The 16,169-nt window shown below is 38.8% G+C and overlaps 1 protein-coding gene across 11 annotated transcripts in view; it reads left to right on the top strand.

The window, feature by feature from the left end:
- FRMD5 (FERM domain containing 5) overlaps positions 1-16,169 on the top strand; it is a 372,966-nt gene that overhangs the window by 285,283 nt on the left and 71,514 nt on the right. For all 11 annotated transcript variants that reach the window (XR_008914907.1, XM_001362983.3, XM_007472454.2 and 8 more), the window contains exon 2: positions 12,763-12,867. Coding sequence is in view for 9 of the 11 variants with exons in the window: in XM_001362983.3 (XP_001363020.1) it covers positions 12,763-12,867 (105 nt within the window). In the remaining 2 variants the exon portion in view is untranslated. The remainder of the gene's footprint in view (positions 1-12,762; positions 12,868-16,169) is intronic.

Below are 16,169 nucleotides of genomic sequence, written 5' to 3'. Positions count from 1 at the left end.
TTTCAGTAAGAAACAACCTGAAATTTTGTGGAAAGAAAAATTGATTTTCCACTCTCTGTTTTTAACTGCCATTCCCTTGGCTCTTCTCTCCAATGGCTAAATGACCAATTATGCATGATTTGGGAAAGCCCTGGAACCAAGCAAGTAGGTTTTGAAACTCTGGAGTCTTGGGTTTTGACTTCTCCCCCTTACCCTCTCATCAACTGCTATCTTGATGTGCACTCATCTGGGGAATCCAAAGAAAAAGTCTGAGGCTACAATTAGATCCTGTGGCATTAACTCCAGAGAGAGGCAATTATACTTTTTTTATGAGGGATAGAGGCCCTGAGCTAATTTAATGAGACATACTTTGCCAAATGCCTTTTCTCTTCATTCTAATTAATGCCAGAGCACTAAAAGGTAGATCATCTTTTAAAATAGAACTCCATTCAATTCCCCCCCACCCCTTCTTCAGCCAGTCCTGTCCTGGGCATTAAGGGGATATCAAGGAGGAAATGTCTGGTCCTAAGGAGCCAGTACAAGTGATGCATCATCAGAAGCTATGATGAGTGCTTTGATTTTTAGGTTGACTGACACACAGACCCTTTATGATGAGTTGAGGAGAAGTGGACAGGTCTGAAAATGCCCTACAAAAAGGGTAAATGAACGCTCATGACCTAAGGTCTATTTTGCAGATTTCTTAACTGCACAAGTGAACTGTCATCATTATAAAAATAGAGAGTTGGCTGTGAGTGTTCTAATCTGGAGAAGTTTTTGTTTTTGTTATTAAATACATGAAACTAGTGGAGCACAAGATCCTTGTTAACTCTATTTTGTTCTTTTTTAGTATTTGAATCCTCATCTGCACTCTGAATTTAGTAGCCACTTTTAAAAAAATGTTTCTTGAATTGAACTCAGTTGTTGGACTCCTTACTCTAAGTGAAAATAAGCAACAGAAGAATTTGTGTTCTGTCTCTTCCATTTTAGACATTGAGCTCCCTGAGGGCCAGGACTGTTTGTTTGTTCTTCTTTGTATCCCCAAAGCTTAGCACAATGCCCAGAACATAATTGGTACTTAAAAAAAAAAAAAACCTTGCCTTCTGCCTTAGAACTGATACCAAGTATCAGTTCTAAGGAAGAAGAGTAGTAAGGGCTAGGCAATTGGGGTTAAGTGACTTGCCTAGGGTCACACAGCTAAGAAGTGTCTGAGGCCATATTTGAACCCAGGACCTCCTGGTTCTCTATCCACTGAGGCAACTAGCTGTTCCAACATAGTTGATATTTAATAAATGCTTGTCAACTTGATTTTACCATTATGAAAACATCCAATATTTTTTCCAAGCCTTTTATATCTTCTCTTCTGAGATATCTTAAGATAATCCCCCATTGACCTCAAATTGTGTCACTTCTAGCATGGAACTCCTTTGTGTACATTTAGTCTAGTCCAGCTACTCTTCTGATCTGTTTTTTTTAGTGCCAGTTCTATTGCCTCATTCAGTACATTAGGGAAAAATGTGGTGGCTGCATTTCCATTGATGGAAAAGGAGTTTGTTGTAAGAGTCTTTAGAGCTCATTTTCTTTATTCACCTATCTGTTGTCCTAGTTTCATTCTTAAATTCCCACTAGATATGTCTTAGAAGGCATTTCTGTCCTCAGGTTTTATGTTAATTTATCCCCCCCCCCACTTCTCAGTTTTTTATGATGTAATGCTATTCTTAATCTTCCATCAATCTTCTTCATAAGATGATTTTATATTCTAAACTGATGTGACCCTTGGCTGCCATATCTCCCTACTTGGCAAAGAGATCAAGTATTTATTGGATGAAGCAATTTCTAGACTCTCCTTTTCACTTCATTATGACGGGTGATTTATGTAACTTTCAGAAATGTCAAGAATTGGTGTTGATACCCATTTCTCCATCCATTTTCCATATTTTTAGCATGAAGACCTTATTTATAGAGCTCCAGTTGGTGTTGTTATAATTGTATAACTTACATCTTCCTTAGCTTTATACTAGTTTTGTATTACTTTTTTTATTTTTGCTCTTGTAGTTGTTACCTTTCCTTTAAAAGATGATTTTTTAAAAATATCAATTTCTCTGCAGATAAAAAATCATAACTAAGATATAGAAAGGATCACAGATAGTAAAATGGAAATTTTTAAGTAGATACAAATTCAATCAAAATTAGAAGAGAAGTGGGTATATGAAAAAAATGCAGTAATTTTTTGTGATAAAAAAAATTTATTTCTAAGATACATAGGAAGGAGCAGAACCAAGATGGCAGCTTAGTAGCAGCAAAAGCTGAAACCACTCTGACAGTCCTTCCAAACCAATTTTTAAAAAGCACCACAAAATGATAGGAGTCAAAAATCAACAGCAAGATGGAGTGAAGGGGCTCTCCCACTAAATACAACTTGAAAGGTAGGCAGAGTTGATTTTCACAGGATAAGGGGGAACTAGAAGCAAAACTGCACACAGAGGAGTGCTGGCCAACCACCTCCCCACCTATTGCTCCAGGTTCCGAGCCTAGGCATAGAGCAACTTCATGATCCTAGAAATTTGCCTACACCAACAACAGAGCACCCCCAGACCTATCCCTTGAAGTCCCAGACCCTGGCACCATCCCATGGTGGAGCCCAAAAGTCCACAGCACCTATCCCATTTTAAGCCTGTGCTGTGGTGAAGACCTAGCCCCAGGACAAAATAGCTCACAGTGCCCAGTCCTGAAAGCTATCAGCAGAGGAGACAGAATCATCAGCTTTCAGAAGTCACAGTTCACAGTCCAAAAAAGTCTGGGAAAATGAGGAAACTTCAAAAGAAACACCTAACCCTAGAAAATTTCTGTGGAAACAGAGTGAAATACAGAATCAATAAGGGTCAGTGAGATCCAAGCAACCACATGCAAAACTTAAAAATAGAAATTGGTCTCAAGTGCTAAAAAAACTCAAAAAGGAATTCAAAAATCAAATAAAACAAGTTAAAGAAAAATAGAGAAAAGAAATGAAAGTAATACAAAAGGAAAATAACAGCTTTAAAAGCAAAATTGGTCAACTGGAAAAAAGAGGCACAAAAATCCAATGAAGAAAAGAGTTCCATGAAAAGTAGAATGGACCAAATAGAAAAGGAGGTTCAAAAGGTCATGGAAAGAGGAAAGCTGGGTGGCTCTGTGGATTGGGAGCCAGGGATAGAGACAGGAGGTGCTAGGTTCAATTCTGTCCTCAGATACTTCCTAGCAAGTCACTTAACCTCCATTTCCCAGCCCTTACCACTCTTCTGCCTTAGAACCAATACACAGTGATGATTCTAAGACAGAAGGTAAGGGTTTAAAAAAAATTATGTCATGGAAGAAATTCATTCTTTAAAAATCAGAATTGGGCAAATAGAAGCCAATAACTTCATGAGACATCAAGAAATAATAAAACAAAATGAGATGCATAGGTAAATGATTCAAATGTGTAAAAATAAGAGTCAATCCCTAATCAATGCATGGTCAAAAGATAGAAAAAGGCAGTTTTTCAAGAGAAGAAATCCAAGCTATCAAAAGCCACATAAAAAAATGTTCTAAATCTCTAGTGATTATAGACATGCAAATTAAAATAACTCTGAGATTCTGCCTCAAACCTCTCACATTGGCAATGAAGGAAACAATGAGGGAAAATTACAAATGCTAGAGGGACTATGGCAAAACATGTACATTAAAGCACTGTTGGTGAAGCTGTGAATTGATCTAGCTATTCCTGAAAGCAATTTGGAACTATGCCCCAAAAGCTATTAAACCGTGAATATACTTTGATGCACCAATTCCATTAATAGGTCTATATCCCACAGAGCTCAAAGATAGAGGAAAAGAACTCATCTGTACAAATCTAACTCTCTATACTCATATACATGTATGTGTGTATAAATTGATATACATCTCTCTTATCTGACTCTTCATTTAGATCCTAAGATATCCCTCTCATTATCTGCAATGACTTTTTGTCTTGTTTCATTAATAGCGAAAATGTCAAGATTTATATGATTCATTTCTTCCACCAGAAGGTCCACTCATTGGTCATTGGACAAAGATCTCACATTTACAGCACAATAAATTAAATTAAGATTTATAGGCATTCAAAAAACCTTGTGACTCAGCACCATCTGTCCCCCTTTCTCCTACTTTGCCACCATCAGTACAGAACCAAAAAGCTAAAGACAGATATTTTTCTTTGGTTCATGTATTGCCATGGCTGAAGAATTCATCACTAAGTGGCCAGACTCCTGAGCATTACTGACATTGATGTTTGATCAGTCCTTAAGAAACCAACAATCTATTGCTGGCACTCTATTCAAATGCTTTACTGCTATAGCCTTGGAGACCCCAGGCTTACTTCCATGCCCTTTTGAGGCATGAGAGAACTTTGTGGAAGAGCATCCTGATAGGAGAATTAAAAAGGAGAATTCATTTATAACTCAAAGGAAGATAATATTTTGTTTTTCTTTTTAAAAAGAATATTCTTTTCTATTATTATCTTAACAGATATCAACAAATATGATCATTTTAAAGAACGGGAAAAAGAATGATTGTGTGTGAAACTATGAATCTCTTTTATATACAGTGTTTTAAAGCAAATATTAAATTTAATATAATAGTATCAAAACTATAAGTATTTCTTCTACATTGCAACTTTACCCATTGAGTTTTCGTTATATCATGAGTCACAATAATAAAAAATTAAATGGGAATTTTGTGGGCATTTTGCAGAAGCTGTAGATGATATGCAAAGGCCCACAAATGACACTGAGAAAGTTTATAAAATCAGAAATGTATAAAATATGTTTGTACTGTATGTTATATGTATAATATAATATATAATATCAATATATCTTATATTTTAATACCATAAATATACAAAATTTCTTTTTTAAGTTAAAATAAGTTAAAAGAGCATTGCAAAAAGAATGCAAATGTTAGCAGACAATACATAAAGGCTAGAAATGTTAATATTGACCTACATATAGCCTTTAACTGAATACTTTACCCAAATTTTACAAAAAGGTACCCCATAAAAGAAAAAAAACCTCAGACTTATTCTCTGATATGAAAGTAGGGCCAAAAACATTTTATGCAGATTTTCCAGATCCCAGGACACCATGCCCCCAAAACCCCATGATTTAGAAGGGATACCTGTACTTTGTTTGTCTGTGCCCCCATATTAGCTTTCTTCTTTTCAGCATTTCATTAATGCTCTTTTCTTTTCTTTTTCTTGTTCTTGTTTTTTGGTTGTTTTTGTTTTTGTTTTGCATCATTAACACTACCCATAAATCCCCCACTTCAGGAAATAGAAGTCCTCCTTTGCAACAAATATATAGTCAAGCAAAAGATATCGGCCCTAGTCATCTTTGAAAATATATGCCTCATTTTGTCCTCTAGGCCATCACCTTTTGAACAGTTATTTTCAATTCATATAATGTCTGCAGTTCTCAAGTCCATTATGCCTGTAGATTCTAAGCTAGCAAAAAATATAATGCCTTTTTAATGCAAAGGGTCTAGGGAATGGTGAATCAGGAAAGGAAAAAAAGATTACTTTTTCCCTGTGGTCAGGACAGAGCAATTCTCTGTTTTGTTTGATGACTTTCTGACCCTAGCTTCTAACTTATTCATTGCACCAAGAGAAAGGCTGACCAGGTTTTCCAAACAAATGATATGTATCTTTGCCTTTTTTAGAAGGTAGGACAATAAAATGTATTGTCAAACTGCCCCTGGTTGCAGAGAGAATGCATTCACCCTCAAGTGTGGGAAGAAGCAAGCAATATTCTTTTCTTAACACACAGTGTTCCAATTTTCACATGTGTGTGTGTGCATGTGTGTGTGCACACAGAGTGTAATGCACTGAATTTTCAGTAATCTTGCAGCTGTTGTACGTTTAGTGTACAGAGAAATTCAGCATTGGCTGGGGAAAAAAGACACAACAAAAACTTACTAAATCAGTAGCAAGAAACAATGATGGGTTTTGGATAAGGTATCTTTTATTGTGAAGCAGTTCCAAAGCTCACCTTGGGAAAGGCAGGGGAGAATGTATGAAACACAAGTGATTTGGCTTTTCTTCAAACTGGGTTTGATTTTTATTCTTCTCTGTAATTGCTTCCAAGTATAAGGAAGCCCACTTAGGAATAAGGAAGCACCAACTCTTCAGACATTCATCATCATGAATAGGGCAAGCCCTCCTTCTGGCAGCAAACCTGTGAAAAGTACAAGAGAATTTAATAATTCTGCTCAACGTGTCTGTATTTCCCTTTTTACTACTCCGACATCAGCTATTTGTTCTGATTTGATTATAAATCATAGGACCTCAGAAGCCATCAAATCCACCCCTTACTTTACACTTGTCTTAAGGCAGTTAGTTAAGTAACTTGTCCTAAATCACAGGAGGTAGTAAGCCCTGGGGGATAGGATTTGAACCCAGGTCCTCTGGTTTCAGAGCCCATGCCTTTTCTACTGTACCTCACTGGATTGGAATGCATAACTGCTCTCCCATCATCACTTAGGGTGACATTCACTTGGTCCCAGTGACCCCCAGAACCCAAGATAGAACGAGATTCCTTCTCCCTGGTTATATTGAAGAGCATAAAATAAAATCAGCTTTAGGACCGGCGATGGTGCAGCTGCCAGGACACCCTGAGGTACTACAGCTGGCGCATAGACCTGTAGCCAGTTACTTGGCATCATAAAAATCACCCTAGCTTAATGAGTGGTTGCAGAATGGGATTGCTGGGACAAAAAAGAACTGAAGCCTCTGAAGCATTAGTTGGGGTTAATGACTGCAGATGCTTATCGACGTTTCCCTCTGAACGTAATCCTCTCCGTATAGGGCCCTACTCCTCCTTCAGAGAACCATTTCCTTTCTCTGTAGAACCCTTCAAGGTGCCAGTGCTCAGATGGAGAGGGTGACCTACCCTACTCAGGAATACCAGTCACAGCCCTGTCTTGCTGTTCTTTCAGAGATTAGAGAACGGAAGAAACGCCTCCAGAGCAGCCTGACTTTGACCTCTGACCAGGGTTCATTATCCTGATATTGGGCAGGAAAAGTGTTTTGCAGGTGGATTTTTCCAGGTTTTACATGAGAGTGAACTGCATGACTTCTTCCTGTATGCACTGGGATGCCATTCTAGCTGCCACATCAGCAATTTCAGAACAAATTGTGTTGGTTTACAACTCAGCGAGAAAAAATGCGCTCCAGGGCCAAGAGCTTGGCAGGTGTTCCCTTCCATCAGGGGCCATTTTTCTGCTTTTAAAAAAAGAAGAAAAATCTACACCCAAGTTAGGGAAATATGGGACAGTGTGTATATTCTTGGAGCTATGCTTCTAGCTTTTGTATCGTGAGCGTTTTTTCTCCACCAGACTGCTAAGATTTAGAAAAGCAGAACAGGAGTCCAAAGACAGGGGCCATTTACATAAGAAATGGTTTCCTACATCTCTAAGGAGCTCAAATATAGAACACTGTCCAGTAGCTGAATTAATGCGGTTCTTCTCTGTGGCATTAAAATCCTTTTACCCAAGATTTATTCATTAATTTAGTGGTCAAACAGCAGCAGCACACCTTTCTTTAAGAGAGGACTCTTTAGCAGCTAAGGAAAAGAATGAAATATTTTATCCACAAAGAACTTAAATATAGTGTTAAATAGGGATGGAAATACAAAATGCTGGCAAGAAATGAGACCAAGCAACTGAAGACTATTGGTTATTTCTGCTGACAGTGTCACTTATTCTTCAGATCTTCAGTTACAGGCCTAAAAGGACAGTTTTCAGATCCTATGCTTTCTTCCTCCATATCCAGAGTTGGAATAAAATTCTTTCTGCCCACTTATGTTCTCTTCATAGACCCACAATGACAGAAAAGTTCATAGTGTGTTTGCTTTTCCCTATGCTTCTTATTTTCTCCATTCTTTATAACAGGGATTCTTTATGTAATATCCATGAATTTTTTTTTTAAACCCTTACCTTCCATCTTGGAGTCAATGCTGTGTTTTGGTTCCAAGGCAGAAGAGTGGTAAGGGCTAGGCAATGGGGGTTAAGTGACTTGCCCAGGGTCACACTGCTGGGAAGTATCTGAGGCCAGATTTGAACCCAGGACCTCCCATCTCTGGGCCTGACACTCAATCCACTGAGCCACCCAGCTGCCCCCATCCATGAATTCTTAAAAGTTGATAACTATCTTTTTTATTTTAATTTTTGAAATTATATGTAGAAGCAATCTTTAACATTTGTGGATTTTTATCAATTTTGAGTCCTAAATTCCTTCCTTTCCTCTCTCCCTTCTCCCCTCTTTTGGAGGACAATTTGATAGAGATTATATACATGCGCAATCACACAAAACATATTCCCATATTAGCCATATTGAGAAAGAAAACAGTCAAAAGAGAAAGAAAATAAAATTTTAAAATATTCTCCTTTTATCTGTATTCAGACTCCATCACTTCTTTCTTTGGGGAATGGATAGGATTTTTTATCATAATTTCTTTGGAATTGTCTTGGATCGTTATTGCTAAGAATAACTAAATCATTCACAGACGATCATTGTACAGTATTGCTGTTACTGTGTACAGTGTTCTCCTGGTTCTGCTCACTTCACTTTGCATCAGTTCATACATGTCTTTCTGAACCCATCCTGCTTGTTATTTCATATAGCACAAATCATATACAACTTGTCCAGTTGTATGGGCATCCCCTCACTTTCCAATCTTTTGCTACTACAAAAAGATGTATTATAAATATTTTTGTACAAATGAGTCTCTTCCCCTTTTTTTATCTCTTTGGAATACATACATACCTAATAGTGATATGTAGGCATTAAAGAATATTCATAGATTTATAGCCCTTTGGGCACAGTGTTACTGTGTTTGAGTAGTACTAACTCCTTTTGTAATCCTATGTATTTTATTTTATATATTTAAAAACATTATTTTGAGGGGTCCCTATGCCTTACCAAACTGATTAAAAAGGGTGTCCCTGTCCCAAAAAGATTGAGGAAATCTTGCTCTATAAAGACTTTCAGTTTATAATAGCAATGATATCCAACTCAAATAGAAATAGATCCCTACAGGCCAACCACAAATTATGGTTACCTAGTGTTGTGCTTTATTCATTTTTTTGTGAATGTATTGCATTCATTGCAAATATGCATTATTCACATTCCCACGTATCTTTTCATCTGGTTTGGGCCCCTCTCCTATGATTCTGATACCTCTGCCCATGTTTATTTAACCTACTTTTTATCACAGTCCTATAATAACTAGGATTATTACTATAATAATGTATTAAAAGAATCATCAGAAAAGTTGAAATTACATTTGCATCAAGATCTTAGATTTTATTTCTTTACATCAGTTTACCTGTTCTGAGTATCCTTGTAACTGGTGCTCAGGCACTATGATTAAGTACTAATCCCTCCTAACTTGTCAATTCTGTTTCATGTTTTCTCAGTATAATGACTGGCACTGACATTTAGCACATAACAAGCAGTTTGTGGTACAGAGTTAATAACAAAAAAGAAAAAAGGAGAGGAAAGTCAATAGGCATTCCCTAGCTCTGACTCTCCAGATTAGACATATTTAATTTGAAGGAGAAGGCTACTGGGGACAGCTAAGTGGCTCAGATTAATAGCCAGGACTAGAGACAGGAGATCCTGGGGACAAATCTGGCCTCAGACATTTCCTAGCTGTGTGACCCTAGGTAAGTCCCTTAACCCCCCTCCCCTATTGCCTAGTCCTTACTGTTCTTCTGCCTTGTAACCAATACTTAATATTGAATTGAAAATGGAAGGTTAGGGTTTTGTTTTGTTTTAAAGAAGGTTATCATTGCCTCAGAACCTGCCCATCCACCATGTAATTTGCTGAAACCCAGAAATCTTTGAGCACTTCTAACTTTCAAGTCCCTTTCTTGAAGACTGGATTCAAATACTACTCCCTGAAATCTCTAGCTTTCCCCTGCCCTGTCATTCACCCCCAGAATATCTTTCCCTCCTCACATTTCTCATAACATTTTGCTGGGACATCTCCTTTACATTTTCATTCTCCTATATATCACAGTTACCTCTGAACCAAACCATTCCTCTATTAGATTGTAAATACATTTTCCAAAAAATCTATTTGATTTTCAGCTAAGATTGAGAGCTCAGGACCTATTTCATATCTCTTGTTGTGTCCCCTCTGCCTAGCAGAGTACCTTCAATTAATCCACAAGCATTTACTGTACCCCTCTGATTTGCAAGACACTGCCCTAGGCTTTGGGGATACAGAGACAGAAAATGAAACCATCCCTTCCCTGCACATATTAGCTGCTTAATAAATGTTTGCGAGATAATATTAAATCAAATTGAACCCTTGAAAAGTCTCCTGGAAAGGCATCATTGAGCAAAAAAAAAAAGGCCTATCTCCATGTCCAAAGGTAGAGTGAAATGAACCAAGGGAACTAGAACTCCCAGAAAACTGAGACTGCTGCAGTATTGCTACCCATCACTGCACAGCTTTTATGATTCTGTTGAGTGTTTCTTCAGTCTTCCCAAGGCACATTGCATGCCTGTGTTAGGGCAGAGAGCACAATATCATGAACTGGATCTGCTATCATTTCCTTAATTATGTCAGCAACATAGAGAAGCCTTTATCTTATCCTGTAGTTCCTAGCACCTGTGAGAGATTCTGGAGTTAGAAAGTAAAGGGGAAAATAGCATTCTCTTTCTCTAGAAACCTCTCAAGGAAGCTTTTTCATAGCTCTTGTTTGCTCTAAACTTCTGACAAGCAAGAATGTGATTTTGCTTATTAAAAGTGAGACACCTTCATAAAAAGTCACAAAATGCTAATGAATAAGAAAAAGTTGTTGTTCAGTTGGTTCAGTTTTGTCCTACTCTTTTTGAACCCATCTGGGGTTTTCTGAGCAAATATAGTGAAGTGGACAGCTAGGTGGCTCAGTAGATGGAGAGCCAGGCCTAGAGAAAGGTCCTGGGTTCAAATCTGACCTCAGACACTTCCTAGCTGTGTGACCCTGGGCAGGTCACTTAACCCCCTCATTGTCTAGCCCTTACCACTCTTCTGCCTTAGAACCAATACACAATATTGCTTTTAAGACAGAAGATAAGGGTTTAAAAAAAAGATAATGAAGTGGTTTGCCATTTTCTTCTCAAGCTCATTTTTTTGTGGACAAGAAACTGAGGCAAACAGGGTTAAGCATCTTGTCCAGGTCACACAGCTAGTGTCAGATGCCAAATTTGAATTCAGGAAGACTCCAGTTCCAGCATTCTATCCACTGTATCACCTAACTGTTCCATACTTTTATATGTACTTTAATATATATACTTTTATGTAATTTTCTCCCTTAAGAAAACAAGTTTCTAGAGAACAGGAAATTTTTTCTTTCTTTCTTTATGTCCCTAATACTTAGTACAGTGCCTGGCACATAGTAGGCACTTTGCTTAATAAATCCATGTTGATTGATCAATGAATGATGTTAAAGATATAACCTTTGGGAGCAGCTAAGTGGTTCAGTGGTCAAAATCTACAAACTGGTGGTCCTGGGTTCAAATGCTGGCTCAGACACTTACTAGCTGTGTGACCCTGGGCAAGTCACTTAACCTCCATGGTCTAGCTGTTAACTGATCTTCTCCCTTGGAACCAATACACAGTATTGATTCTAGGAAGGAAGGAAGGAAGGAAGGAAGGAAGGAAGGAAGGAAGGAAGGAAGGAAGGAAGGAAGGAAGGAAGGAAGGAAGGAAGGAAGGAAGGAAGGAAGACTGACCTTTACTCAAAGATGAGACTTTTTTTTTAAATTAGCTCCTTATTATGAATTAGCAAAATTAATTATGTATAAAAGATTGCACTAGGCACTAGGGTCAGGGAAGGTACAAAGAAATAATTGATGTCCTTACTCTAAAAGAGACAATAGTCTAATCTAATATGATAAATTTCAGCCATAATCAATAAATACTTATTATTTACCAATTATGTGCCAGGCACTGCACTAGGGATTGGCACTACAAAGACAAAAATGAAGCAGCCCCTGCCCTTAAGAAGCTTATGTCTTACTGAGGGAACCAACATACATACATACATAAATGCAAATCCATTTATTAAAAATAAATACATAAATATAAATAAAGTAATGGGAGGTGGGGAGACTGGAATGGGGAGTAGGAAGAGCACTTACAGCTTTGGAACAAAGAAAGACTTCCTCTAGGAAGTGATCTTTGAGTTGAGCTAAAGGTCATTTAGCGCAGTAAAGGTTTGGGACTCATAAAGTTTCCATTTCCCCACCCTGTATATAGTCTCTATATCCTGTGACTTCCAGGAGTCCCAAAGGAATTTGAAACCTATCTAACCCCATCAGGAGAGCTCTCTGCCCTTCCTTTCTGGCATTGGACAAATGAGATAACATATATTATTAACATGGGCACTGTTAGATCTAGACAAGTATAATGCCAAAAAAGGGCAATGGACCAAATGAACCAAGCAAGCTTCACTGTGGCAGTTGGGGACATGAATGCAGGACAATGCCTTTTGTTATTATAAATCTTATCTTTTTTGCCTCATCAGTGTCCAGGTATCAAGCTCCCTGTGGGTGGGGTCAGCATCATTTTCCTTCTTTGTATTCTTAGCTCCTAACATTGTTCTTTGCTTAATAGCACTTAACAGGTGTTGTTGAATTAAATTATTGAAATGATTGGAGTTGTTATAATTTAGGAAGATCAACCTGGGGGTTTGGAAGTATTCAACCATTTCTCAATGGCATGTCTTTTTTTTTTTTTGCAGAGAGATGCCAAAGGACAGTACCTGTTTGACCTTCTTTGCCACCACTTGAACTTACTTGAAAAAGACTATTTTGGAATCCGTTTTGTGGACCCCGATAAGCAGAGAGTAAGTCTGACTTTAACTGTGGGACCTTGAGCAAGTCACTTAACCCCAATTGCCTAGCCCTTACTGCTGGAACAGATACTTAGTATCAGTTCTGACTGAAGATAAGGGTTTTTTTTTTTTAATTAAAATATTAGGGAAAATATCTAGGTGGTTCAGGGGATGGAAAGCTCCACTTGGAGACAGGAGGTCCTGGGTTCAAATGTGACCTCAGATACTTCCTGTGTGACCCTGTGCAAGTCACTTAACCCCCATTGCCTAGCCCTTACTGTTTGTTTGCCTTGGAACTGATACTTAATATCGATTCTAACACAAAAAGTAAGGGTTTAAAAAAAAAGAAATACTAAGAACCTAAGGAAACTGCCTCTTACTTGTATCAAGAATTTAACCCCAAGGATCAGGCTCCAGGAATACCAACCCTTTCAGTAAGAAATCATCTCTTAGAATCACAGAACTTTAAAAGGTGAAAGGGATCTCCAACCCCTCACTTGACAGTAACCACCAGGGGTTGGGGCTCATCAGTTGCCTGATCCTGCTTAGTAATAAGAATCAATGTTGTCAGTTAACTGTTAATCCTCGAAAGTTGTACATTTCATCCAGGGACAGACAGAGAGCTCTCTCCCAGGGAGCTGGCTACCTCCTTCTGTCCTCATTCTACCCCCTTTTGGGGTGGCAACACTTGTCTCTTATTCTAAGAAATGGATTCGTAACCTCTTTTTATGTCATGGACCCCTTTGGCAGTCTGATAAATCTCTGGACTCCTCAGAGCCATGTTTTTGAGTGCATAAAAATAAAATGCATAAGATGATACGAGAAACCAATTCTATTGAAATAATTTTTATATCCAACTTCCTGGACCCTAGAAATAGCTTAACCTTAGGTTAGAAACCCCTCATCGTAAGGGTAGCTTAATGGGGATTTATCAGAGAATCAGAATCCACCACTGAGGGGAAGGGGGCAAAAACCTTTCACACACATCTCCCCCGTTAACCTCGGTTATATTTCAGTTCTATTTCTATTACTCACAAAAGCAAAGCATACCTGAATGTGGCACTTTAACCAGATTATTAGCGAGGCATGAAACTGACCACACTAATGCAACCTGTGTGGGCCTGGAGCCTGCGAATCTTTCCCAAACAGCAGCCAACCCCCTCTTTGTGCTGGACGAGCCCAGACCCAGGAACTCAGGAGAAATACAGTTCAGATGCTTGTGTGCAAGCTTCTCCCCTCCCACTCCCTCCGCCACTCCTAGACTAGCCAGTCTGGGAGCCCCGAGGTGCTGCTGGCTGCTGCTGTTCCTTTGCTTCTCCTCAGTGTTCTCCACTCCAGATTCCTCCTGTTCTGGGCAGACTTCTTACTTCTCCTGTGGCACCCCAGCTTCCAGCTCCCCTTTTCTTCTCCCTTTCCCCTGGGCCTGCCTCCAGCTCAAAGAGTGCCTAGTGGGCTATTAAAGTTCTCATGAAAACAGCTGGAGGGTGAGTGGGTAGGATGGCTTCATGCTGATCGCCCATTTTTTCCAGCCTCTTTTTACCTTCCCCCAAAGTTCTTACCATCTGGCTTCCACATTACATCCCCCCAGGCGCCTCAGTTCACTTCCCATCCTTCAGCTTTTTTCCATCCTCTGAAGCTTAGATGGGAGGAGCCCCCACTCCCTCCCTTCAGAGGAAGCCTCAAAGGACAAGGGACTGCTCTGACCGTGGCTCACACCTCTGGCCAGTCTTCTTAAGGCTGCTGTTACCTTGAAACCGGGTCTCCCTGCACCGTGGTGTCAAATTCAAGTAGAAAGAGCCGCTAAGCTACAAAAGGATTCCTGCAGGGCTGGAGCTGACTTGGAGAGCCACATTTTAACACGATCTAGGTCCTGGTGTACTTTTATTTATTTTGTTAACCATTCCCCAATTCCATTTTAACCTGGTGCCCCACTCAGAAATTATCAGTCGGGGGTAAGATCTTGTCCGAGGTTCAGGATTTTGCTTTCAGCATTGACACAACGCTGATGTGCCATTTACTGATTTCAACATCTGCCTTCACTTGGAGAGCTCTCTGCCTTCGGAGCTGAACCCTGCTGACCAGACCTGAGGGCTGTGATGGAAAACGCTGTCTGGAGGGTTGTGACTCTCCGCGGCAGTTCTTCTCATCCTCTGAGGCCCCAGATGTGCAGCAGCAAGGCCCATAAGCAAAAGCACTTACCGGAATGGAGCCGTGTTTTGTTCTTTGGTGTCCTCAGCGGCAAACAAATTCCGCTGCAGCTCACATTCAGCAGTTTTTCATTCAAAGGCACCAAATTTAGAAAGGAATAAGAGGACTGTATAACCTTCCTTTATCTCCCTTCTATCCCAGACCTCCCCTCCTCACCCTGCAGCCCCCGCATTTTATTAATACATTTCAATTGTTCCTGACCTTAAAAATATATCAGCTCAGCAATAATGTTGAGGCTGTTCGGCTGTTTAGATGAGATGGCACTTTGACCATCACCCTGGACAGATCTCACTTCCTATCATGACATGTAAGCCTTCCTTAGGTTTGAAACTTCACATCTTCGTGTGTTATGGGAGTCCAATCCATGTCTGTTTTTAAAGATGATGGAGATGATTAAGACATTCTTGAAAATGTCTTGACAAATGATTTTCCATTTAAAAAAGCCATCTATACTAGTGCATGTCGTTTTCATGTTAAAGTGTGGTACAAATTAAAAGTCTTGGCTCATTGGCATATAATACAAACTTGTTCAGAAATCTGATTTTATATTTCTCTCAATACTTAGAGACATTTTGATCATAATCCCTACCCAATTGAAAGAAATAAAAAGCAATTTGAAATACTAACAATTCAGAAAGATATCCAACTGCCCCCAAATCTGTATGTTTCCTAAACAACATTCGTGATAATGGTAAATTGGGATTTAAAGGCAAAATGTGTTTCATCGCTTTTGGTCGGGTTAAAATATTTCCAGAAGGATCAAAAGATCAAGATGATGGGATTGAGACTGGAAAGAGGAAATAGGGTCATAGAAGTTGGTAGAGTGCTTGACTTAGAATCAGGAAGATTTAAGTTCAAATCCTATCTCTCATGGTAACTAGCTACATAACTAAGAGCCCTTTATTTAGATTTATATATATATATATATATATACACATATATATATATATTATTATATATATATTATTATATATTATATATTATATATATATACACACACATATATAATATCCTCATCTCTAAAATGGGGATCATAACAGCACCTGACTCTCAAGGCTGTCATAGATTCAGAGGGAGAATATATCTTCGAGGTCTTTGAATCCAAC

Source organism: Monodelphis domestica, chromosome 1 (genome assembly GCF_027887165.1).
Source record: "Monodelphis domestica isolate mMonDom1 chromosome 1, mMonDom1.pri, whole genome shotgun sequence".
NCBI classification, from domain to species: domain Eukaryota; kingdom Metazoa; phylum Chordata; class Mammalia; order Didelphimorphia; family Didelphidae; genus Monodelphis; species Monodelphis domestica.
This window is presented reverse-complemented; position numbering and strand designations above follow the sequence as displayed.